Source organism: Lupinus angustifolius, chromosome LG04 (genome assembly GCF_001865875.1).
Source record: "Lupinus angustifolius cultivar Tanjil chromosome LG04, LupAngTanjil_v1.0, whole genome shotgun sequence".
Taxonomy (NCBI): domain Eukaryota; kingdom Viridiplantae; phylum Streptophyta; class Magnoliopsida; order Fabales; family Fabaceae; genus Lupinus; species Lupinus angustifolius.
In genome coordinates this window covers 24,978,484-25,004,315 of record NC_032012.1, presented here as the reverse complement: position 1 = coordinate 25,004,315, position 25,832 = coordinate 24,978,484, and the positions used below count along the sequence as shown (strand labels likewise).

At 33.3% G+C, this 25,832-nt stretch overlaps 5 protein-coding genes across 5 annotated transcripts; 3 read left to right on the top strand and 2 right to left on the bottom strand.

Annotated features, from left to right (window-relative positions):
- LOC109346512 lies at positions 173-916 on the bottom strand. The gene has a single exon (XM_019586101.1). It carries the CDS (start codon positions 836-838, stop codon positions 278-280), a length of 561 nt encoding a protein of 186 aa, XP_019441646.1. The 5' UTR covers positions 839-916; the 3' UTR covers positions 173-277.
- On the top strand, positions 2,701-4,683 carry LOC109346509 (chalcone--flavonone isomerase 2-like). Its single transcript, XM_019586098.1, has 3 exons — positions 2,701-3,245; positions 4,003-4,226; positions 4,320-4,683. The coding sequence occupies exons 1-3, from the start codon at positions 2,873-2,875 to the stop codon at positions 4,494-4,496; spliced, it is 774 nt and encodes a 257-aa protein (XP_019441643.1). The 5' UTR covers positions 2,701-2,872; the 3' UTR covers positions 4,497-4,683.
- On the top strand, positions 6,031-17,240 carry LOC109346507. Its single transcript, XM_019586096.1, has 18 exons — positions 6,031-6,344; positions 7,123-7,344; positions 7,923-8,018; positions 8,829-8,881; positions 9,723-9,819; positions 10,865-10,938; positions 11,573-11,690; positions 12,370-12,480; positions 13,055-13,131; positions 14,002-14,068; positions 14,482-14,547; positions 14,679-14,786; positions 14,900-15,030; positions 15,307-15,373; positions 15,485-15,552; positions 15,916-16,009; positions 16,292-16,362; positions 16,646-17,240. Exons 1-18 carry the CDS (start codon positions 6,192-6,194, stop codon positions 17,025-17,027), a joined length of 2,055 nt encoding a protein of 684 aa, XP_019441641.1. The 5' UTR covers positions 6,031-6,191; the 3' UTR covers positions 17,028-17,240.
- LOC109344760 (probable membrane-associated kinase regulator 4) lies at positions 19,410-20,508 on the top strand. Its single transcript, XM_019583509.1, has one exon. The coding sequence runs from the start codon at positions 19,444-19,446 to the stop codon at positions 20,506-20,508; it is 1,065 nt and encodes a 354-aa protein (XP_019439054.1). The 5' UTR covers positions 19,410-19,443.
- Positions 23,190-25,005, bottom strand: LOC109346508 (3-ketoacyl-CoA synthase 19-like). The gene is made up of 2 exons (XM_019586097.1): positions 24,502-25,005; positions 23,190-24,234 (listed from the first exon to the last, which is right to left on the bottom strand). The coding sequence occupies exons 1-2, from the start codon at positions 24,954-24,956 to the stop codon at positions 23,235-23,237; spliced, it is 1,455 nt and encodes a 484-aa protein (XP_019441642.1). The 5' UTR covers positions 24,957-25,005; the 3' UTR covers positions 23,190-23,234.

Genomic DNA, 25,832 nt, shown 5'->3' with positions numbered 1-25,832 from the left:
ATCAGGTAGTGTCTCAAGAATTGTGTCACTTTGTAATTGATTTTATTTCACTTTATTCATGCATGTACAAGTGGATTTGCATCGTAAAGTCGTGATAGATAGGATGAATCCTTTGTTACTTTGTTCAAATAATTTAGAACTTGATGTTCCATATAAGGATGAGCATTGCAGGTTGTAAGAATATCATAATTCATATATAACAATTAAAATACACCCTTGAAAGAAAGAAAAAAAAGTAGAAGTGAAGCATATTGAGAATTGAAATTGAGTTGTTAGTTTAAGAAGTAGGCCAAACACTGTTCTTCTCTTTCTCATATTTAACATAGAGAGCAGAAACTGCAGCCACAAAATAAATCTGAATCAGGATAATAGATGGAGTGTGGTACTTTATAACGCCCTTCCCAGTTGCAAGCTCCACCAGCAATAACGCCGCCAACCCTAGAATCGCAATGCGTCCATTCAATCTCTCACTATATGAGGTAAACCCTAATTCCACCTTCAATCCATCCGAAACCGGCTCTTTCAGCGGCACCGACGGAAGGAATACTCCTCCGGAGGACGACGACGACGTTTTCTTCGACTTGCGTCCTTTTCGGATCTCTGCTTTCTTTCCGATACCGCTACGGTTACGGATGCGTAATTGGTTGATGCGGTTGTCGAAGTCGTCGGTTTCGGGTCGGGTTGGATCCGAATCGGAGGGCGGTGTTTCGGGTTCTGTGGCTCGGGTTGTGAAGAGGAAGAAGGGTTTGTGAGTAGTGTGGTGTGATGAGAAAAGCGGGAATGGGATTGAGAGTTGCAGATAAGGTGATGATGATGATGATGATGCTATCTTCGCCATTTCTTTTGTTTACTATCTATCAGCTTTCGAGTAATATTATTTCATTTTCTTTCTTATCTCCCTCATTCACTCTTCTACACTTGCTTCACTTCCAACCTCACAATATAATATTGATATTTAAATAAATAATATGCAAATTATAACACACCACATAACATGCAAGTTTCTCATCCATGAATGATGAATGTCTAGTTAAAGTGTGCAATATTTATGTTAGAAAGATTTATATATGTTGATTTTTTTTTTGGGGAAATTTTCTCGTAGCCGGAAACACGCATAGTTAGGTGAGGCTAACTCTCACAACATACATATTTTTTATCTACAAGCCTCAAACTCGGAACCTTATTTAAGAGGAATCAAATATGTATGACTTGAATCTACTATTTATTTGTAGTTGTATTATTTGTATTTAAAAAAGTAAGCTAATGATAAATGATACACTAACAATATAAAAATTCTTACAAAATCATTATTTATATATATATATATATATATATATATATATATATTTCTCATATTTAAAAGTGATTCATATTATTTATTTGTGTTTTAAATTTTTATATTTAGAAGTAGTGAATTATAAATGAAAGAATATTTATTTATGTATTTTATTATTTGTATTTAAGAGTAAATAATAATTTAAAATGAATGAGAGGTAAGGTAGGGACCATATAAAAAACTTGTTGAGTGTCTATTTATGTATCTTTTTCTCATATCTAAATTAGTGTCATGTTGGATGCCCTAATGGAGTTGGTGATTCGTAGTGTAAAGTCGCTTACTCCAAGGAGAATTTGTTTCCATAATTTGAAATGCAAAAATATATCATATTCATACTGTGACGAATTTCAGATGCATTTAAAAGATAAATTAAAAGTGTGTTTAAGTGGTTGGAGGAGCAGTCAAATACTACAACCATTTAAGAATGTTGATTGTTTGAAATTGACTTTGGCCTATGTCACTTGCTGGAGTTATGTACAAAGTTCACTGGAAAATAGAAACAAAAAGTTATCATGATTAATGTATTAGGAGTTAGATTTATGTTAGGGAAATTTGATATCATAAAGAAGAAATCGTGTTTATGGTCTTGAAATTAAAATGAAATCTAAATAATAAATGTCGGTTATTATTGATAACTTAATTACTAATATTTTTTGAATGGATGTGACTATTGTATTGAGTAAGTTGTTTTCAGTATTTTATAGTGACAATCTTTGACTATTACAAAAAGAATACTCCACCTCTGGCTGCAAGTGTGGTTCGTGGAACTTTGCTTAAGAATTAATAGTTAAATAAGCTACCTAAATTCCAAACCATATTGCTTAACCTTGAATCCACGTGCTTCATCTTGCATGTTTAATTTAATGCATTGACTCTTAATTCCCACCTCATTGACCGTGGATTATTTATATTTGATATTCTCATATTATTTCACCCTATATATTCTTTTAATCAAATAAATATGATATGTGGCACATCAACCGATCTAACTTCTTAAATGGAATTAAAGTTATATTCTTATATTATTTCTGCTTCTAAAAAAGTATTTGCAGGATCTTCGGAAACTGCTATTATGTAGTATTATATTTCACAAGTAGATCGAAACTTTGTCTAAAGAAAAGGGTTTTAGTCTAGCCCAATACCCCAAAGTAGCTGGCTCAGACTCTCCAATAAAATTTGTGCATTTTTTTTCTAAAGAATTGAAATTGAAAATTACCCATAATCATTTCACATCTCACAATAGAAATTAGCTTTAATCTTACATGCAGCTTAAATCCCGCTACACGTGTTGAAGATATGTAATAACATTTGACTCAGTTCAAGATCTGATTACGCATTCCAAATCTGACTCACAATAACAATTGACATAACAATTCTTCTACTCCCAACTAACCTTACCTAACCCCCCACTATATATTCAACTCTTTATCTTCTCTCAAATTCAATTCTAACTATCACAACCATTTCTTTCCCACTATTAATTCTCAAATTCAACGTTTTAATCTAAGGTCCTTAGTCACCACATTATTTTATCTGATGCATCCAAAATTACATTCCTATGTGCTAGCAATAGCATGTAACATTATGATTTTCATAGTCTCAGTGAATGCGAATCATAACCACAATTTAAAACATTGTTCGAAGTCGCATCGACTTAAAACCGTGAAGCCGGTAAAGGTAGAGAACGTGACGTTCCCTCCCTTCGTGAACGCTACGGGCTCCAACAACAACTTCTTCCTCGGCGGTGCAGGAGTGAGGGGGCTGCAAGAACAAGGCAAGTTTATCAAGTTCACTGACATTGGGATTTACCTTCAAGATAATGCTGTCTCCTCTCTCGCTGATAAATGGCATGGAAAGAGTACCAAGAAGCTAAACAAATCCAATGAGTTCTTCAAGGATATCATAAAAGGTATGAATTACCGTTATTTTTCAATCCATGTAATCGACCTCACTTATTAAAGCTTTTGTTGTTGTGGTTAATGCATGAGTAGATTTAGAATAAGTGACTTATTTTTTCATTATAGAAAAGTTTTTGTTCAGATAGTCACATAATTCGCTCATACCTCTATGTATCACGAATCAATTTGCGAGAACCGATTCATGTTCTATGCAAGGCATGACTCAGAAGCAACACAGAAGAGAGCAAAAACATGACATAGGAGGTGGCTCCTATAAGGGAAGAATGAAAACTCAGATCTAAAATGGTTTTTTTTTTCATAGATGTTAGCTTTATTTAACTATATTAAATGAGCCTCTTTAGTTAGAAATGTGTAAAGTTTTATCATTTAAAAATACTTATAGATTTATTTTAAATGTATTTAGTTTAATCTATTTAATTATTCATTAAAAAAACTTAAACTGTATATTTATTTGATAGGTTAGTGAACCATATATTATATGTGTACCTGTAGCAATGAGAATCACTAATCATGTTAATGTGGTTATTCATATGATCCAAAATTTTAAAATCTGAGAATCTTTTCTTGAAGAGTGATCCTGAACTTACTTTAACTGCTGATTTAGCTCTTAGAATAAGTTCTGTGTATTTGGTTGAATGCATGTAGTTATACTTTGAAATAATCATTGCACTATCTATTGAGCTTAACATAGTCTTTTAGTTTCTCTAATTTCTCTTATGTGACTTTTATTTTCCTCTCTATATATAGGCCCATTTGAGAAATTTATGCAAGTGACTTTGATCTTGCCACTGTCTGGTCCTCAATACTCTGAGAAAGTGGCAGAAAATTGTGCAGCCATATTGAAATCTCATGGGGTTTATACTAATGAAGAAGAAAAAGCTACTGAGAAATTTCTCTCAGTTTTCAAAAAAGAAACATTTGCACCAGGTTCATCTATCTTTTTCACAGTATTACACCAAGGATCATTAGTGGTTAGTAATGCCAAAATTCTGAGTGATATACTATTTCATTTTATGTTCTTTCAAAACTTTAACTATAAATCTGTTTTCTTTTGGTATAAGCAGATAAGTTTCTCTAGAGATGCATACATTCCTAAGGTTGAGGCTGCAATTATAAAGAATAAAGCACTTTCAGAGGCAGTGTTGGAATCAATGATAGGTGAGAATGGTGTTTCCCCTGCAGCAAAAAAGAGTTTGGCTACTAGATTATCTAAGTTATTCAAAGAGGGTTGTGCTAACTAGTAGTAATAACTCAATATCAACAATGGAAGATGAATTTCTGCCACTCAAGACCATGCAGAATTTTTATTTTAATGATACTTGATTTGCCATTGTATTATCATATGTTCTTTCTCTCTTTCATTTCTGATTTTGTTTGTCAAAATAATTTAGAATTTATGAAATTCATCACTGGACAAGCATTTCATAATACTTTTAGGAGTAAATAGTGATTTTGGTTTACTAAGGTGTAAGCATTTATCACTTTAGTCCCTAAGATATATGAACCACAAGTTTAATTTTTGAAAATTTTGAAACTATCCACCAATCACTTTAGTCTCTGAAGGAGAACTAAACAAGATAGGTATTAAATGTGTAATTTCTATCTGATTAAAATAAATGAGCTTTATTCATTTTTAGCACAAAAGAGGGAGCATTTATCATATAGTCCTAAGTTTTTCACATATTAGTATTCAATAATACATCTTAACCCAATTTACAAGTGACTCTTTTAGTAGTTCAACTTTCAAACAAATACATAATTTCTTAGGACTTAAATAGATAAAGAAAATCTAACAGATTAGTTTATTATTAAATAGGAGATGTCTCAACTTAATTACTCCATCATTCAGTTTAGTATGCTGTGCAACCCATACCTTGAGATTTATAACCAATAACTAATAAAAAAATCAACCTTATATATTTTTAACCTTTATCTACCTTATTTGTCAAAATCAATTCATCTTCATTACAACAAAAAAAGGTATCTCCATAATCACCCCAAACTCAATAATATTTTGAAGTAAAAAAACAACAATCACCAATTGTATTAATTTTGTCTTATGGTATTGAGTTGAAACCTCATTCTTCAGTGTTACATTATCTAAGGTGAAATTAATTAAGGTCATGACCGAATTTTTTCATGTGTGACTTTTTAAGGTAATGTGCATTACATTACATGCCCCTTTCTGAAGTGGAGATTTTCTATTCTCATTTGTGTTCTAATTGATATACCAGACTAATTAAAATATCATCAATTAAATAGATAAATATGAATAATTATATTAATTGATGTGCTTTGATTGAATAGGAATAAGGAGGGACAAAGTTTTTGGAGACAAGTAATATGGATTCTCCTTTCCAAGACAAATACATATGTGACCTTATTTAACCGTAAGTAACATCAATCGTAAGTGACATTAATTGTAAGACTTTAATTAACAAAACATTACAAAACTAGCATATTTAATGTGCTTGATTGATGGATCATTAATCGTAAGACTTTAATTAACAAAACATTAATATAGTATTGTAAAACTTGAATCCTGAATATGTCAAAATGTCAAATATCCAATTCCTACATTAATATTTGTTGAGAGGAGTAATCCAAAAACCGAAAGTCGGGATTAGTTCTTTAATCGAGAAAAGTTCATATCATTGGTTATGAAAAACTGTTAAGACTGGATTTCTACAAAACCTCGTTAAAAAATCAAAAGGGGCCGAAGCCCAAGTTTAATTTCAACGCCTACTTCGTGAAAAAAAAAACAATTGACAAATTAAACCAACGTCTTCATCATCCTCACGAAAAATCGAAAACCAACAGCACAAAAAAAAAAATCACACGCTTCTTCTTATTTTCATTTCTCACTCTCGAAACCCTAAATTTGTTCGATTTCACTTGCATGCACTTTCTCTTCTAATTCCAATTTCACAAAAAACATGTCTTCATGGCTGAGATCTGCGGTCAACAAAGCGGTGGAGGTTGGCAACAAGAACAACCTTACTCGCACCGTTAAGAATTACGCCGACACCGTCGTTCAGCATGCCGGTCAAGCCGTCGCTGAGGGCGCCAAAATCCTTCATGATCGTATTGTATAATCCTCATACTCCATTCTCTCTTTTTATTTTTGATTCATTCTTTTCACATTTTCAATTCGAAATCAATCTGTTACTTCAAATATTGGGGATAATACTTAACCTGATGCAGTAGCATTAGCTGAAATTGATGCATAGTTTTTACTTCTAGGACGCCATTTACCTCTTTCAAAACTGTTTGTTTTCCTTTCTTATAAACCACTTTTTTTTCTATATAATCTGGTGAATAGAAATACGAGGACCTTTTATATGGGTTGTGCAACGCTTTAGGGTCTATTTGTGAGTTGAGTTTCGGAGGAGAAGGAGGGAAAGGGAAGACATGGAAGCCGTAAAATACACAGTGAGATGGCTATGAAACCTTCCCTTTCCCTTCCCTGCTCTCCAAATATGCAACTTTTGTTCAGAATTTCTGTGGGGCCCACAGGCTTAATTATAAGCCCTACCCTAATACGTAATCAATGATTTCATAACCAAAATCCAAAATTAATTAATTTATGGGATGTATTGTAGAACATTTTAAGAGTTCCACAGTTGGAGTAGAATTGCTTGAGTTTCATAAAGTAAAGAGAAATGAGGTGGAATGGTAGGGGACTAGGGGGCACATATAATGAAACTAAAGAGAGTTGAGACCTGCATGGTTGGAGTTGCTCTTAGAGAATTCCATGAGTTTCTGTATTATCTCGTTGCAATCAAAGTGCACTATTACAACTAGGGTGTGTAATGTTTTGATATGAGAATGATGAGAATACACATTTCATTTCATGCGCACACGCAGGCAGCTCGAAATTATAGAAGTGTTTCACAGACAGTTAAAAGATTGGAAGAAGCTGCTATTTCCTACAGGGGCCCAGAAAGAGCAGAGTTGCTTAGAAGATGGCTTGTTGTGCTTAAAGAGATTGAGAAATTGTCCGAAGCTTCGGCTGAGGGCAAAGAGAAGACTCTTGAGCAGCACCTTGCTGTTGAAGATGCAAAGGAGAACCCAAACAGACCGTCTATGGTAAGTAACTTTCCCAGTTTCCCTTATATACCTCGGATGCAATTATTTTACTTTGGTATAGCTGGTCTTAGGATATCACACTTTCCCCAAGTTTCTGGACATTTGATTATATATATCTTTAATAGTTTCTGATGCTATTGTCACAAGTCTACTACTTAAGAATACTTTCCTTTTTGCTGTCATGATGTTAATGTTTTCACTGATAATAGGATTCTTGGGTTGTTTGCTTCTGTCTTTTCTCTCTCAATTAAATTACAGTCGTAGGAGGAACTTTTCTCTGCTGTTCAATGTTTAGTATTATATATGTGCAGAGTGCCCGAGTGATTGTTTGATATCATCTTAGTTTCAGAATTCCATAAGTCAGGGTTTCTTTAACTGTCCACTGTGCAATGGCATTATATTATTAGAAAGAACTATGAGCTCCTTCTTTGTTAGCTTTCGTGAAGAGCCATTATGTGTCTATGATTGCAGTTAACTGAGATGTAAATTTGTACGTTGCTGTAGTCCTCTAAATAGTAACATAGCAGCATCCTTTTACCTTAGCTTGTTGGCATTGTTCTACTGTTGGTTCTTTTCAGGTTCTGTATTATGATACTGATGTTGGAGGCGAACCATTAAATTTTCGTGATGTTTTTCTTCAAAGTCAGGCATTGGAGGGTATAACATTATCGATGGTATGTCTAATTATTTCAGTTATTGTGTACAATTATTCTGAATTTCCCATGGTATGTTAAGTGTATAATGTAGTTATTCTGTTATTTACTTTGTAAGTATAAACTTGTAGTATTTTAAGAAGTCTTAGCTAAACGTTTGCAATAAGAATAACTTATGTCTAGTAGAGTTGTTGAGTGGGCATGACATTAGCTTGGTAAAAGCCCAAATGCAAGCTCAAGAGTCAAATTTTCGTATTTATGTATGTGTGTTTGTGGCTTTCTTCCCCTGCTTGATTGTAGGTGGCATGAAATCAATGCTCAATCTTCATAAGTGCACTATTTATGGATTCAAAAATTTAGAAGTAGATAAATATATATCAATTGTTATTATTAGGATTATGATGATACAAAATTTCAGAGCTAAATGGTAAATTAAGAATATTAACCAAAAAATGGTCGACAGAGATCAAATGTGTTATTGTTCCCAGTTGAAAATGATTTCACTCTATTTTTTAAAACCAGAATTCTCTTTAATCTTATGCTGAAAAAAATGGTCCAACAATTTGTCCAAAATAGCAATCCAATTATTCTTATAACTACAGTTTTCATGAGACTTATTAACTTTTCTTGTGTATAATGATACTTCAATGTTATATAGTTGAACATATCTTCTTCTTCCTCTGCTTTCTCTTTAGTATAGTTATTGAATTTTTATCGTTCTAATAGTCTCGTTATAATGGTATAAGAAGATCACTGCACCGCACAAGTCTATTTTTTGTAATTGCTGATTATAGAGGTTAACTGCAGGGTTAACTCTTTTCTATTCCTCAGATTATTGAAGCCCCCAATGAGGAAGAGGTTTCCCTTCTCCTGGAGATGTTTGGGTGAGTCTGCTAGTTTTATACTTATCATTGTGGTTTTCAATTGACAACATGTGTGTGGTATTCTATTGTCATGAGGATGTGTACTTATCATGCTTGATGCCGGTTTTCTTAATTCATACATGCCATTTGGGTCTACTGGACCACTCGTAGACTTAAAACCTTTGGTATTTATTTGTCTGTGACTTACTATGAAGCACAAACATTGACACATGGACACTGAGTTCTAAAAATTGTAGTACACATACATTGTGGGTGTATATATAATTAAGAATTTAAGGAAAATGATTCATATAGCACATTAGGAGGGGAAAACAAAAGCAACCCCCGCCTTTATACTCTTATTTTTATTTTTGTTGTTAACAGAAACGTTGCTGCTCAGAGACCAAAATGTCATGGGTTCTAATATTGGAAGCAATTTCTTTGGTTGTGGGTGTAAGACTGTGTACATCTCCCTAGACCCCACTACGTGGGAGCTTTGTGCATTGACCCGCCCTTTTTTAAATTGTTTAAAAGTTTAAGACAGAACCAAATTGATGTATTCATCATGCTTGATATAATCAATTACTAGTAAATGTGGACACATCACCAAAATGATGTCACTTGGGTGCATGTTGGACACATGTCATCACTGTGTTGTACACGGGTCATGTTGGTCATCAAAATGATGTATTCATGCTTATATAATTAATTACTAGTAGTTGTGGACATAGTAACATTGCCTTCCTAGTTTTAAAATCTCATCTGCATTTTTCTTAGAAACTATTTTTTCCTGCAATGCAGTATGTTATTGATTCAGTTGAATTTTGGCCTGATCCTATTCTAATCATCCTTATTTACACAGGCTTTGTCTCTCTGGAGGAGCAGAAGTTCATAATGCCATAGTAAGCAGCTTGCAAGATCTGGCTACAGCCTTTTCAAGCTATCACGATGAAGTGCTGGTAAGGATGGTCATTACTTCACCCGTATCTAAATTGAGATATATTCTCTTGAATTAAAACTTTATAGGTTTATTCTCCCTTCTTAGGTTAATTGTATTTTTGGGTGTTTTGACTTCGTGAAATCTTTGAAGGTTGCTTGATGCATTTATTATTATCATTTACATTTACATTTAAGTTTTAATTTCAAATTCACAGATTTTGATCTCTTTGACTAACTGCATTTTTCTCCACTGAGTTGTGAGTTTTGACAATATCTAAAATGAGCAAGCTAACTTTTATGTTATATGAGGAAAAAAATTTGTTAAGAAAATTGTATGTAAAATTTGGACCAAAATTATACAGTAGTAATATTAGCAGTTATACTGCTGAAGTTCTATTAAGAACCATGTTTGAAACTTGTCCTATCTAGTATCTCCAAGACTAGGTTCTTATTTCAGATCTTTGACTGCATTGTGAATTTGTGATTCATATAGTCAGACATTTTTTCATTACATTGTTTTTAAAATTTATGATATGCGATCTTTATATTATATGACTGCATTGTGATCTTTATATTATATCAGTCATTTTACAATGAAAACAATCAGAATATTATAACTTCAATTGTGGATTTCTAACAAAATTTTGTGCATGTATAATGTACATAGAATACCAGTTAACTCCTAATAACTCAATTTAAATGGTGACCTAACCTTTCTGAAGCTATAATGACTATAAACTTACTGATTACGTGTCCAAATAATAAAAAAGGGGTTTGAGGAGGGTAGATGTATAGAACCTTATCCTTGCAAGCGAAGAGCCTGTTTCCAAGATTTGAATCCATGGCCTTCAGGTCAAAAGACAACCCTACTGCGCTGATGGTCATCTTTGTCCAAATAATAAAATATTTAAATAAAAAAATGTCATGTAAATTATGTGGAAAGTGGGTATGCTAAAAATCATGCAGGTATGATAACACTTGCAGTGCTCGGAATTTCATGGTGTATAGATGTGGGTTATTCTTTGTTTATTTATGCTTCAATTATATTGTTTACCTTGTTTTTAGGTGAAGCGGGAGGAATTGCTTCAGTTTGCACAAGGTGCCATCACTGGGTTGAAAATCAGTTCTGATATTGGAAGGTCAGTATGAAGCTAGGGGTTTCTGTTGTCAGTTTGATCTTACCATTTCTGCTTGTTAGATATATAAAGTCATCTATGTGCTTTACCCAACAGCTTAAGCTTTTTGGGAGAGTTGGTTCTTGACATGGTATTGGAGCCTCTATGAGCAAGTGTCAGGAGTTTGATCCTTGCTATCCCAATTCTTCTAAATAAATAAAAAAGGTTAAATTTCAGCACAAGGATGATGGTCCTCTGCACAGTTTATGCTTCAAGCCCAAAGGGCTATTGTGTGAGGGGATGTGTTAGACATATAAAACCATTGATGTGCCTTCACCCAACAGCTTAAGCTTTTGGGAGAGTTGGTATTGACACTGCTACACACCCAAGTTTTGAGTTTTGATCTGAAGTTTAAATTGCGAAGTTTATAAGTTGTCATGATGAACTGTTTTACTCAATTGGTTAGCCTTTCTCTTGCAATGATTAATATTTGATTTTTTTTGTAAATTAGAATCACATTTAATTAACAAAATATTTTTTATGGCTATTCAATGTATTGCATTTAATTAATCAAAGTATTTGCTGCTATAATATGAAAGTGGGAAAACTGGGCTGTACTATACCTCACTTTAGATCTTATTTTGCTTTCTGACTGCAGAATAGATTATGAGACTTCTAGTCTTAAGAAAAATCTCAATGAGATAACAACTTCACAGGCACCTGTAAGTCAAGATGATAATCATACAGCCGCTGAGGAAACAACAGCAATGCTAGAGGTGTGTTTTCATCATATCGTCCTTTCTTTGTAGCCTTTTTGGGTCAGCAACAAATTTTTGCAATGTGACTATTATATGTGATTGGAGGAAGTCAAGGAACAAACTCATGTAAATGTTTCTTTAGTTAGCCTCTTAATTTGACATGGAATAAGAGATTTAATTTTACTAGTCAGTTTGCTGCATGAACTCAATGTGCCTAATTCCAATGATCATGTCTTCTACCTTTCTTCCTTAAGGAAGAGGTATTATTAGATTCTAAATTCCTTTAGCATTTTCTTCAATTTCATGGGAGATATTCCTTTTATTCTCCCCAATCCCCATATATAACATTTTTTAATGTCATGTTTAAGTATTTTATGTTGAGTGCTGTGTTTTTATTTTAAAGCTTTACAGAGATTAATTATTTTATTGAATTTAGTAGATACATTTTTACTTGGAAAGTTTTCTCATTGTTTTATAATTCACCATGAGAGTTTATAGAGCCCCTTTTTGAATTATATACAAGGAACTTGAATGTTTTGAACTGTGTGATCAATGTTAGAAGGGAAAAAACACTAGAGATGTCTGGTTGTCTCATGAAATGCACATTTATGTTTAGTTTTTTTATTGTATATATAACTCTTTCCATGTTTTGAAATTTAAAAATAAAAGTGGAGTATAACCAACTGATTTTTTGCAGGCTTTAAAAGGAGCCCTTGCACAGGTACGGATTTGTTCTAGACTGGAAGGATTATTGCTGAAGAAAAAGAGTCTGAGTGGCGGGGACTCTCCTGAAATTCATGCTCAAAAGGTACAAGTCTTTCCTTAAAGAGTTTCTTTTGGAAGAATGTGATCGTAGGATTAAGGAGACGTAGGGGTACAAGCTATGTTCACTTGTGTCTAAACTGTGGAGTAGTTCAAATAAGAGTGGTTTACCTTGAGTTCAGTAAGCCAAATTATGAATTTCTAAAAATGGAAAGTAAAACTAAAATGGTTCAAAGAGCTTGTAGCATTTTGTTTTATCATTTTGATTCTAATGGTTCCACTTCTCCACTTTTTGTTGTCTATTAATTTGCAAACTGCTAAACAATGAAACATCCAGGTCCTGTAGTTCCAAATGAGGGACCTCACGAGCTGATAATCCTTCATGAGTATATTTCCTAGCTTTTGTTATTGGAAGTGGGTTTTGTAGAACATGCATTTATCTCTATTCTGTTTTGGTGATAATGTCAGCCTTGTTGGAATGTTCTGTTTTGATTATATTTTTCAATTCTGTTTCGATTATATTTTTCAATCATACTTTTAGTTAAATGTAAGTCATCTTTTGTTGGAATTTTCTTTATATTATTTTCTGTTGGAACCAATTCTATCTTGTTTATAAGTAGGTTGATAAGCTGAAGGTCTTAACGGAATCTCTTGCCAACTCTGCTGCAAAAGCTGAAAAGCGTATTTTAGACAACAGGTAGACTGTCAATTTATGAATTTTATCTTAGATTACTTAGAAAGTACATGTCTAACCTGGAGACCAAGTATCATACAAGTTAAAGGATCAAGTTAAATAAAGCAGCCACCTGAAACTAGAGCGCAGAAATAATAGTTCAAATAACTGACATGAATTAAAGATGAATCCCACCAGCTTATGGCCATAGCCATATAATTGATGCAACTAAATACCCAGTTTTTAGACCCCAATAGCAAATAGCTGAAGTCCATAAGCAATGAAATATAATAACGTGAAGTAAGTCAAAACTAATTGATTTATATAATAATGAGATACTGAAGCAGGTCCACTATCAAATCTAAACCAAATTATTGAAATATTTTGGATTTAGAGTTCATGTATTAGATTGTGTGCTGCCTGCATTATTCGGCTGTGGTGAAGTTGATCTGTGATGGAGGGTTCTTAGAGATAGTTGGAAACATGGTGTGGAGACATTTCATTGTTTTGCCTCAAAACCAGCTGCAAGTTTTGGAATTTCAAAGATTGATTGGTACAATTTGTTCTGGTCAATCTTGTATCGTAGCAATACTGTTTTGTTAGAGTGCTTTTATTTTTGTTTTATTTTATGTAATCATCCCCATATCCTACTAGGTTGTAGCCTCATGCACTGGGCCACCTTTTTTTATATAAATGCAAGCAAGGTAGCCCATAGCTCTGTAGGACTAGGAGTGATGTTTTTGAAATGTCTTACTATGGATAATCTAGTTACAGTTTAATGAACAATCTACCGTCTGCTTACAATCTTCTAGTTCTTTGCTCACTTTATGTAGATGATATCAGGAACTAACCCTAATTAACGTGGATTCTTTTTTTCTCTCAATATTTTGACAGAGTACAGAAAGAAGAGGCATTAAAAGTTCGTGTGACTAAAGATGGTGAAGCTAGTGAAAAGGAGAAGGTATTGTGCTCATCAGGGTAGCATTGCATTTATTGCTACACTGCAGTTGATGAGGAATTTACTACCTTTCAAATGGGATTTTGTGTTTGTATGGTTGCCTGCCCACCTGACTAGGCTGTTGTTGCTACGTGTGTCTAAATTGTCAATTCAACAAAATCTATGCGATAATGATAGTTTGAGGGATGTTATAAGCATCAGAAACCTTTATATTTAACTTTTCCTTTATAGTTACACAAACACATTTTTTCTATATAGTTTAGGCAAGATGTGGTTTTCCAGAATGTGTAAATCATTAACAATCACGAGTCAGAGGTTCTATTTCTAATATTCTTCGGTTTTCATAACTTTACATATGATGTAGGTATTCCATCTTATTTACAAAGATACCTGAATTTGTTTCACTGTTGTTTCAGGAACTGACAGCAGAGATATCTGAGCTCCACCGGAAAAAAGATGATCTTGAAGCTCAATTGAAAAAGGTAGCCATATTCTTAAATGGGCCGAGAAGGGGGTGGTTTATTGAATAGTAGCATGATTGCAGACATACAACAATGTTATGTGTTTTTTTTTTACATTTATCGCTCGCTGAAATGTGGCTTATGAGGTGTAGGTTAATACTTCTTTGGCTGCTGCACAAGTGCGACTAGGGAATGTGAGGGAAGAGAGGGACCAGTTTGAGGAAGCAAACAATCAGATAGTTCAACACCTGAAGATAAAGGTTTGAACAACTCTTTTCCTCTGGCTGGTTATCATGTTAAATCAACATTGCCTAGTACATGGTTGCTCTGATCATCCAGTTGTCTGAAAGTTTCTTTTGACCTTGATTGACAGGAAGATGAGCTTTCAAAATCAATTAGCTCATCTAGGGTCGAAGCAGATGTTATCAAAACCTGGATTAATTTTCTGGAAGATACTTGGGTACTTCAGCGGTCAAGTGCAGAAATTAATGAGAAGCAAGTCAAGTATGTAAATTAACTAACTGAACTTGAGTAATGGTGACAAATTAATGAGTCATAAGATTTAGAGAGTCTAATCTGAGTGATCAGACTCTAGTGTACACAAGCACACACATAAAGGGAGTTAGGGAATTCTACAAGTGTGTATTAGAGTAGGCCCAGCTCAAAATCCACATATACTCACTAACAAATATCTTCAATATATGGAAATAATAATTATTCTTCCTTTGTTCTCTGTTTTTCATGAATTAGTACTTTCACTAATTTTTTTGTTTTTAAAAGTGATGAATTGGAGAAACACGAGGACTATTTTGTGAATTTGGCCATTCAACTTCTTGCTGCGTATCAGGTATTGGGTTTTCTTTACTAATTCAGATACAGATGTCAAATTTGCATACTCCCTTCTGCTTCCCTGTTTTTTCTCATTAGTAATATGTATGACCTGCTATGTCGTGCACAGAAAGAGTTAGTGCCTTGTATCAGTCATATTGGAAGATTTGTTGTTAACCTCAAGAATTTAAGCCAGAGGTAATACCCTTTTTTGTATTAAAATCATTTTTCTATGTTGGCATTTAATTGTGTGGAAGTTTCTTTGAGAACACAAATAATTCACAATTTAATGCAAATTTGCATCTACCCTCCCAAACCCCACTATGTGGGAGTCTCTTGCACTGGGTCACCCTATGTCTATATGTGTAGATGCAAACAGTGGCACATGCCTATTCACACACTGTTCAAAAAACTTAAACACCAGTTAGTTTGTCTTCAAGTGGTTGATATTTTCATTTTTGTGGAAAGTATTACTCGTTAACTTTAATGTATGTGCTTATGTTTTGTGTGTGTACTTATGATTATTATTTACCATTCTTTTAACTTTTATTGAGGAGACAGATTAGAGATGACACCCAGTGCGGATACTGAGGATTCAAAAGCATTAAGTCCAAGGAGAAATCTTGAGGAGGAATATTTAATGTATGAAGCCAAGGTATAGATGTGACTAATTTTAAAAGTGTAAATAATGATGGTTTGGCCATTGTAGTTACTATCATAAATCTTCTGATTCACGATGTGAATCTTGATTTCATAACCTTGGCTGTGACCTGTTTTTTTCGTATTAACTTTCTGGATTATTCAAATTCTAGCTGTCCATTAGGAATGCTTGACCCCAATATCTTTTGCATATTGTATGCTTCATTGCCTCTGGACTAAGGTGATACAGTAGTGCAATGATATATTTGGACTTATTGATGATTTTCTTTCATTTCAGATTATTACCACCTTCAGTGTAGTGGATAACATGGAGCAGCAGTTTTATGCTCAACAGGGGAAAATTTCAAGGTTTGTACTTTCTTTCTAAAACACTTTTTTAGGGTCAGATTAAATCTAATGTGTAAATCAAACTCTGAATTGTAAGATTTCTCAATTTGCAAACCATTCTTTTGGCACCTTGTTATAAATCATTTTTCCTCTCATCCGAGGGACATCTTATAGTTTGCTCAATTTAACAATACATTGTCATAAATTCCATCTGAAGAAGTTTGTCTTTGCCTCAAACTCGTCCCCCCTTTCTGTACTACATTATTAATTGATTTGCCTTCATTTATCGGGCTCACTCATCCAGGAAAGATGAAGGGAAAGTTAAAGAGCTGTTTGATGCCATTGAAAAGTTACGAACCCAATTTGAGTCTATAGAGAGACCAATTCTTGAAATAGAGAGTCCAAATGTAGAGGTTGAAACACCACCAGCTGAGAAAAAGCCTGATGCAACACCTTCTGCTCCAATTCAAGTTACTGCTGAGATTTCAAAGACACAGACAGATGGACAGCCTAAATCACCTTCAGTTAAGGCAGATCATGTATTGGACCATGAAGCCGAATTAGCTAAGCTGGAGTCCGAGTTTGGAAATGTTAGTCAAGACTACTCAGCAGAGGAAATTGGTGATTGGGAATTTGATGAGCTTGAAAGAGAATTGGTATCTGATACTTCTGCAACAAGCAAATAGGCCAATCCTTTTCTGAGCAAAAATGCTTGCTGTTGTAGTTTTTTGATGAAGCAAATGCAAGTATTTATATTAATTCGTATAAGCTAATGCCTTTGACTTTGTAACGTAGAAGGGTACAATTTCTTGATTCTTCTGTAAAGTACTGAATCTGTAATATGTTGTCATCAAATGTTTTGAATGAACAGTTTGATTGTAAATTTAAACTTTGAATAATCTCTCGTTTTTTCTTTCCTGTTATAACCAAGGATAATTTTTTTGGTACTATGAAGGGTATTCCCTCACCTTTTTGGGTAAGGAACTAATCCATTTCGGGGTTCTTGGCTGCCCTTCCCAACAAGTGTCGCTCCCAGGAATCGAACCTTCGACCTTCAGGATCCAGTGGAGTTTTACACTACTAGACCAACATTTTGTTGGTAACCTAGGATAATTTGTGTACATAGATGAGCAGTATTTGGATGGGTCTGTCTCATGCCAGTTCAGTCCAGGAACCATAAACCAGATGACTAGATAATGTTCTAGTCTCACCTCATTTCCATTTTATAAGAATGTTTTTCCTTTCTATTTAGTATGCATTCGTTTCATGTCACAAATAAATAAATTACATGCACACCACTAACCCTTATAGTGGATGTGGACTTAACTGTACTTGCAAACAAACTGTATTTAGAATTTTGTAGTTACTACTAATGCAATCTAACATCCACAGTGATTAAAGGATTTTATTTATCTGTTTTAGTGAACTTTCAAGTCTTCTTAAAGATGGTCTCATGTTGGCCTTGAGGAGTATTGTACTACTCCCAAATCCTATGGCTTAGGTAAATAGTTAATGAGTTGATTTCTTCATCTAGTTGGACACAAGGTTAATAACTTGTTAACTCATTTATAAGATAATGTTATTTTCACAACTAATATGTGATAACTTATAGCTCCCCTTTAGTTTTTGGACTAATTATTTTAGATGAGTGTATAAATAGTATATAAAGTAAATGAAAGATAAAAAATAATTTAATCTATTATAATAGAAATTGTCAAATTCTGATTATATATAAAACATGATTCTAATTATATTAAGAGCCGAGTATAATTCGTGAGACACCATACAATAAAACCATAAGGAAAATTGATATTATCAAAAAGGCAAACACTTTTTATCATCCCATCTCTTTTGGCAAGAATAATTTTGCAAATTCTAATTACATTATTGAATTGTAATTACACCCAATTTTTAATTATTTTGCTTGACAAGTTGACATTATATAGAATTGAAGATGTAGTAATTTAAGTTCAGATGGGTAGGAGTTGTCAAGAAAGATTGAATTGGCCAATAGATATCTCTAACAAAATGCACATTAGAGGGACAAAAGAGAAGAAAAAGAAAGGACCTTATGATTTTGGTTGTAACTAAAAATTAAAAAGAGGTAAACCCAAAAAGTCTTGAGCTTTGGGCCTCACCTTCCTTCTCCCACCATTATTTGTCGGGTCATGGTGTTACCTCTTTCTTATGTCAATCTTTATGCGCTTACTCGGACACCCGTCCTCAACAGTGTCTCATTTCTTATTCTAAGCCAATCATATATTAACACGTGGATAAAATAAAAATTTTAAAAGTAAAAAGTAATAAAATGAAACATTCTAATGACTAGAGACATGAAGTGGGATACCGTGTGGGACAGACAATCTCCTTGTGCACTCACTCTACTTTATTTTCTTACAATACCACTTAATGAAAAGGTAACTTAATAAAAAGTGTCTTGTGCATGAGGCTTCATATAAAGAGCTTTAAGACCCGAACTATTAGAAATGGATGAAAAAGATATACATGCTTCTAGTACTTAAGGGTTTACTAAGACTTTGTCCGTGTGCAAAAGTAAAGCTAAAGTGTGTTAAAAAAGAAGCAGGAATCCAGTAAAAGAAGTGGCAGAAATATAATATGTGAAGGTGATGAATTAATCAAATGCAGCTAGCTAGGAAGTGTTCATTATTTTCATTAATTATGATGCAATGAGCTACAGCACATTGAATTGTATTAATATGAATGGCAATCACTCATTCATAATGAAACTAAGTACTGGAAATCATGCTAGGTAACATTAGAAAAAGTATTATAACAATGGTATTTCCAATGAGAGATAAGCAACAACAAAGTACAACAAAGTTTATGTTCTGTGGGTCAATGTATTTGGATTTTAGCAGACAAATTCCTTCAATAATGACAAAACAAGATATATTAAAATAGAAACAGAATATAATATAGAACTAGAGTACCACTAGTTTCAATATAGTGCTTTTTCAATATCGCATTCTATACACTTTTAAATGCATTACTTCTCTTCAATTTTCTCAGCTACCATTAGCTATTATCCCTCATTGGAAGAAGTCAAATACTATAGTGTTGTAGTGTACCTGAAAAGCTATAATGGCTTCAAAATTTGTAGCATGTGAACATGTTGATGATGATTACATTGACATTGAGGTTAGTTCATACTCCAACTTCTTCTGCCATTCTGAAAAATCTCATCCACAACCTAGAGAATTTGAGTTCCAAATGTCCTCTTTTGTTCAAGAAAAAGAACAAACAACTTCTCCAGCTGATGAGCTTTTCTACAAAGGAAAACTTCTACCTCTTCACCTTCCCCCTCGCTTACAAATGGTTGAAAAAATCTTGCAAAACTCCATAAACACTCCTTTTGATATGGAAAAAAATGTTTTTGAAGAGTTCTATAGCACCCCTTTAGCCACTACTACAAACCCTACACCAACCAATGGCACCCCTTTTGAATCATGCAATGTTTCACCAAATGAGTCTTGCCAAGTTAGTAGAGAACTAAACCCTGAAGAGTATTATAATTTTCACTATCCAACAGATCATGCAAGTGGGTTTGTTGTTGAAAACCAGAAGAAGTCATGGATTAAGAAGCTGAAGCAGTCATCATTAGGCTCAAAGTTGAAGGCTTCAAGGGCTTATCTCAAGTCTTGGTTTAGAAAATCTGGCTGCTCTTATGAAACCTTTGCAACATCAACAAAAGTTGCTGATGAAGGTTCAGTTTCAAAAGCCAGGGAAAATTTAAATAAGCATGTGCAAGTAGTGGCAAAGAAAACATCATATGGCCAAAAACATAGGGACAAATACATGTCCTCAGATTCTGTTGTGAGAAGCTACAAAGAAAAGAGCAATGAGCATGGAAGGAATCAACATAGAAGGTCATTCTCAATTGGTATCAAGTTTCTTTCAGGAAACAAGTCATCAACACCATCATCATCATCATCATCATCTGGCTCATGTTCATTTTCACTTTCAAACAAATCATATGAATGTAAGTTTCTGAAAAGGTGCAGCAGTGCAAATTCAGAGAATGAAAAATCAATCCAAGGAGCCATTGCATATTGCAAAAAGTCTCAGAAAATGTTATCTTCAAATAAGAATGCAAGTGAAGTAGGATTCTGTGAGGATCAAGAAAGAGAATATCTCTGCAGGGGTTGATAAAAAAGTAGCTCTAACCATGTTTTGTTCTTGGTACATTGTCCTTCCAAGTTGATGAAAGATGGCTCTAATCCACTAGTTCAAGTTTTGATCAATGGTTATAAAGTAAATGTAAAACTAGTGTGAAAATATTTATTGGTCTAAATGAAACACTGGTTGTCATGGTATATTTACACCATAGCATCAAAATCTGGTGGAAGTTTGTCAAAATAAGCTTTTCTTCTAACTCCAAATTTATTATGAGAAGAAAATGTGATACTTTTTAAAAAAACAATCATTATGTTATTCACTCCATTAGCCAAAATCTTAGTACAATATAGCAAGAATCAATTGGAAATTGAAACAACCTGCACACTAAGTTTTCATCTTAGTTAATCTTTTATATTATTTTAAACTGGATCAACTTAACACTGATTCTGTTTTTCACCTACTTGTAAATCAGCTACTATATATCAATTTATGAAACAGTATATGAAACAGTTAAGAGAAAAATACATCAATTTATGACTTGTATAGAAATCTCACTTCTTATAACTGCTATCAAGTGTCAACTTTAAGCTCCACATTTCTAACACTAATAATGTGACCCTTTATTCTATAATTCTTGTTGTCAATAATGAAAAAGAAATTACTAGTACAGGCATAGTACCAAGTACAAACCTAATGAGTGAAAGTGTAATGTGAACATTATAACTCAATTGTTGAAGTGGAATGTACAAATAGAACTATTCATGCACATTATAATATCTTCACATTAAACTATATAATGTTAGTTAGACCCCAACTATATATTATAATCATACAAGATTGAGAGTAATAATGATCATTATCGTGGAAACCCACCTGTCTTCAATTCATTTTCCTTTAATTCCACCAAGAAAGAATGCAAAAAGAAAAGATGAGCTAGGAAATAGTTAACTTCATTCGTAAACTACACGAGTATACGAGAAAAGTAGAGAGCCATAAATAAAATATTATGTTTTGAACTAAAACTTTAAGGTATTATTTCACTTTTCTTTCATATTCAATGTAAGACTTCTTATTTTGATAAACCCAACAACCTAAAGTATAATCATACTTGAAATATAAAGAAATCCTTCAATCCAGACAAGGTGACAAATTACTTTTCAGGTGGTTTTCTTTCGATTTCTTTCATTTATCTTATAGGTACAAAGTGGTTATCAGGTTATGTACAATACCTTAAACTATGTGAAAAATGTCACCACAAGATAGACAGCTTTAATTTGGAGCTAAAGAAAGCAAAAGGGAGAATATATAACTGTTTACATGAGTCCTACAAACTTAATTACAGAAATGAGTTAATATTTCAAATTGAAATAAAAATATTCAAGAAAATATAAAAATAGAGGTAACTTGTGAGAACTTGGTAAGAATTGGATTATGAGAATGAAAGTGAAGTGAAGAATTAGTTGATGAAGTACATTAAGTAAAGAGAATGATGTGATACAGTGGAGCCTATATAATGCAACTCAAGATGCTCTTACCACGTGTTATATATGGATATTATATATTATCTTATCTACATGTAACATTACAATAAATACTAAATATATCATATATCAAAGGAAAGAAATATAGCTAAGAATAATGTATATCAGACGTGATATACTACATGCTGAACCAAAGTTAAAAGCGATTTTATCAGTCTGTTTTACTTATATCATTCATTATTTATTTATATCACTTATATTTAAAAATTAATAATGATATAACATGAGTGATGAATGATACATTGACAATGTAAAAAAACTCTTACATTCTCTCGATGTTCTTTTAAACTCATGAATGTGGTAGGGCCAGATATATAAATACAATCTCTATTCTCATGTCTTCTTGCTTGTTCTTAACAAGGACGTAACCAATTAATGTTACTACCATCTTTTGGTAACGCAGTAATGAAGACTTTGAGTGCCACTGCACCTCATGTCCAAGCTTAATTAATGAACCGTGATGTGCATGAACAAGTGTTGAAAGTTAAGATGTGAATGATTCTTCATTAGTTTTAGAAAGTAATAGGAATTGGTCAAAGTATACTTCATCAATTTCAACTCAACCACTCATATCATGTGGTATAACCAACTAAGCTTATAATCATGTGATTGCTGAAGCCAAATGAACTTTGATATAAAATGTCTAAACAATAATGAGTGGCAAGTAATTAAATTATGAGAAAATCAATTGTGTATGGCAGCATAATACAGATTTTTTTTTTGTCTTGTCTATGTTTCCTTGCTAATTAATGAAGAATATAGATATAGTTCATAGCTTTTTAAAGAAATTTAGGTTATACTATAGTAAATCCAATCAATAGCACTCACAACATCAATCACATCCACTTTAATTATTTCATCAACTTTAATTAACAATACACAACTTTGGATTGGGATCACATGTCTCCAACCTTGTCCTAAATCTATTACATTTTGGCATATAAATAAAAGAAAAATTTTAAAATTAAAAAACAACATAAAATCATATTTTGATTGGCTTGAGACATAGAATGAAATACCGTTCAGAACAAGTGATCTCATTTTTCCTGTGACGAGTTATAACTACATGGGTAACAAATATTAAGAAGTTGGAACCATGACAAATCTTCCAAAACATGTATAGTTCTAGAGTTTAATTAATAAACTTCTTTAACTCCTTTCTCTTTTTTGTTTTACTCTATGATCTTTCTCTCTTTTATATGTTCCCCTCCACCCCTAAAACACCATCTTGCTAAAATCCAACCTCACAAAACTAAGATATTCTTCATTGATCCAACTATACTTTTCCTTGAAAGGGTTGTTGAGTGTGTTTGGAGGGTAACTCTCTATGCAATCTTTCCAAACATTAGCATCAGACAAATCCCTCATCACTTCCCAAACACAGTTGTTGCACTTAAACCCTGCTCCAAGGCTTATCATCAATATTCTATCACCTTTTTTGAGCCTCTTCTTAGCTTCCATGTAACCCAAAACATACCAAAGTCCACCAGCAGAAGTGTTACCCCATCTATGTAGTGCCATTCTAGCTGGCTCAAGATCATAGTCATTCAGATTTAAGCCCTTACCAACACCATCTATCACTGCCCTTCCACCAGGGTGCACACAAAAGTGCTCTATACCTGACTTAAAATTCAAACCTTCACCACCTAACATATTGAATGTGTTCCTTTTCTTTTTACCATTTCCTACAAGAGATGAAGTAATAAACAACATAAGCTCCCTCTTTTTCATACTATTCCTTACAGAAGCAGTAAAGAACCTTAACAATTCCCATAGTGGCAGAATCTTTGGAGACATCACTTGTAAATTCACTGTCAAGGCTTGTGCAGCAGATTTCACTAGACTCTTGGTTAGTCTAAAACCTGAATACCCTTGATCATCTTCAACTTGTATGCAACAGTTATATGCTTCATCATCTGCACCATACTGTGTTCTCTCCATATGCTTCAGCTTCAAGATTGCACGGTTTTTCAATTTTGGCTTGTTAGTGAAAAGCATGGAACAACCACCTGAACGGAAGAGACAGTTAGAAAGCATCATCATTCTGTCTTTCCCACAATACCAATGTGCACCAAGATCCTCTGTGCTCACAACAACACCAATGGAATTCTTGTATATCTTGAATAGTTGCTGCACCACATCAATAGCAACCACACTTGCACTGCATCCCATTCCTGCAAGGTTGAAGGACTTAATATCCTCCCTCATCTTGTACCTGTTTATTATATAAGAAAACATAAGATAAAGAGTACGACAAATATTCATAGCCTTATACAGTGATACAAAACCTAAAGGGGCTAAAAAAATGCAAAAAAATGTTATCATGTATGTCTATGCTCTAAGTCTTCAATGCAACTTTTCATTTTGTAACATAAAAGTTATACAAAGATTGATGCACATACTACTGTATTTTTGCCCTATGGCAACACCTCCATTGTCTACGGTTTTAAAACCGTAGCCTTTGAGTACAATATTAGCGTACCTGTTTATGATACGAGAAGTGAGGGAAGGAGATGGTGAAAACAAAGACACATTGACAACAAGGATGTCTATCTCAGAAGGAGAGAAACCAGTCCTTTTGAAAAGGTTGTCAAGTGTGTCAAACATGATCTCATCTATTTCATCATATGCATCACTAAGAGAAGGAAATTCCTCTCTTCCTTCAAGAACATTCCTTGGGCAATAAGTGTTCTCTCCAATCCCTGAGCTAACAATAGTTTTGAGGAGAAATCTGTATTCTTCCAACCCCAAGTTTTTATTTCTTAGGACAATTTTTGCAGCAGAATCTGTGTCAAGTTTAGTGTCTTCTGGCGGTTTAAAACACTCATACGCTATCATGTAACAGGATTGGTCTCTACGTTTAAGAATCAACTTCGAAAGGATAAACAAGGAATACGAAAAAGGAATTAGAAGGAGGCATATGAATAAAAAGTCCATGGCTAAGAAAGGAATAATGGTATACTTGTGATTTGTTTCAAGTGCAAAGTATCTCTATATATATACACACATGTTAGGTCATTTTTGTGTGTAGTTTTTTGCAAGTTGTAAATCACATGAACAAGTTGCATGAGGATTGAGAATGTACCCTACAGACAACTTTGGACCATACGATATTGACTTTTTACTTGTGAATTATCATCACAATGTCCTAGCTAGTAATTAATATTTGCAAATTAATAATGTCCTGATCATTTTGAACTTTTCTATTTAGATATATAACTAAAATGTGTCTGCAACATTTAGAGTTTTTTCGGCTAGTTATTATAATTCATGATGTATAAGAAGGATTGTGGTTGGGGTAGGTCAAAGTTATTAATACTTGCTGGGCCAAGAACAAATCAAAGACAGAAAGCACTGAATTTTCTAGCTTATTTTTCTTTAGAGACTATTTAGATTCATAATTCAACTAACATCCGCGATTAGGGTTCAGAAACTTTAATGACTCTCAAGTTGTGGTCTTTGAAAATTCAAACTTGCGCAAGAACTTGCGCGTAAAATGTTCATGACTTTGCCATTTACCTTTTTGTTCATGAATTTCTCATTTACCTTTGTTTTCGCATGAAATCAATATTTGAGAAATCAAACCTTCTACACAAATAAATCAATATGAATCTTAATAGGTTAAATGCCTCATTATTAATAACTAATAATTGAATTGAGTATTTCTTTTTCCAACAACTTGAATATTTGAGATAAAGTAGTTGGAAACCCATAACTTTTTGCAATAAATTATTTATCTATCTAACTCTTACCTTAACAATATTTATTTCTCTATCTATTTACCCATATTTTCCATAACTTTTGTATTTCGTT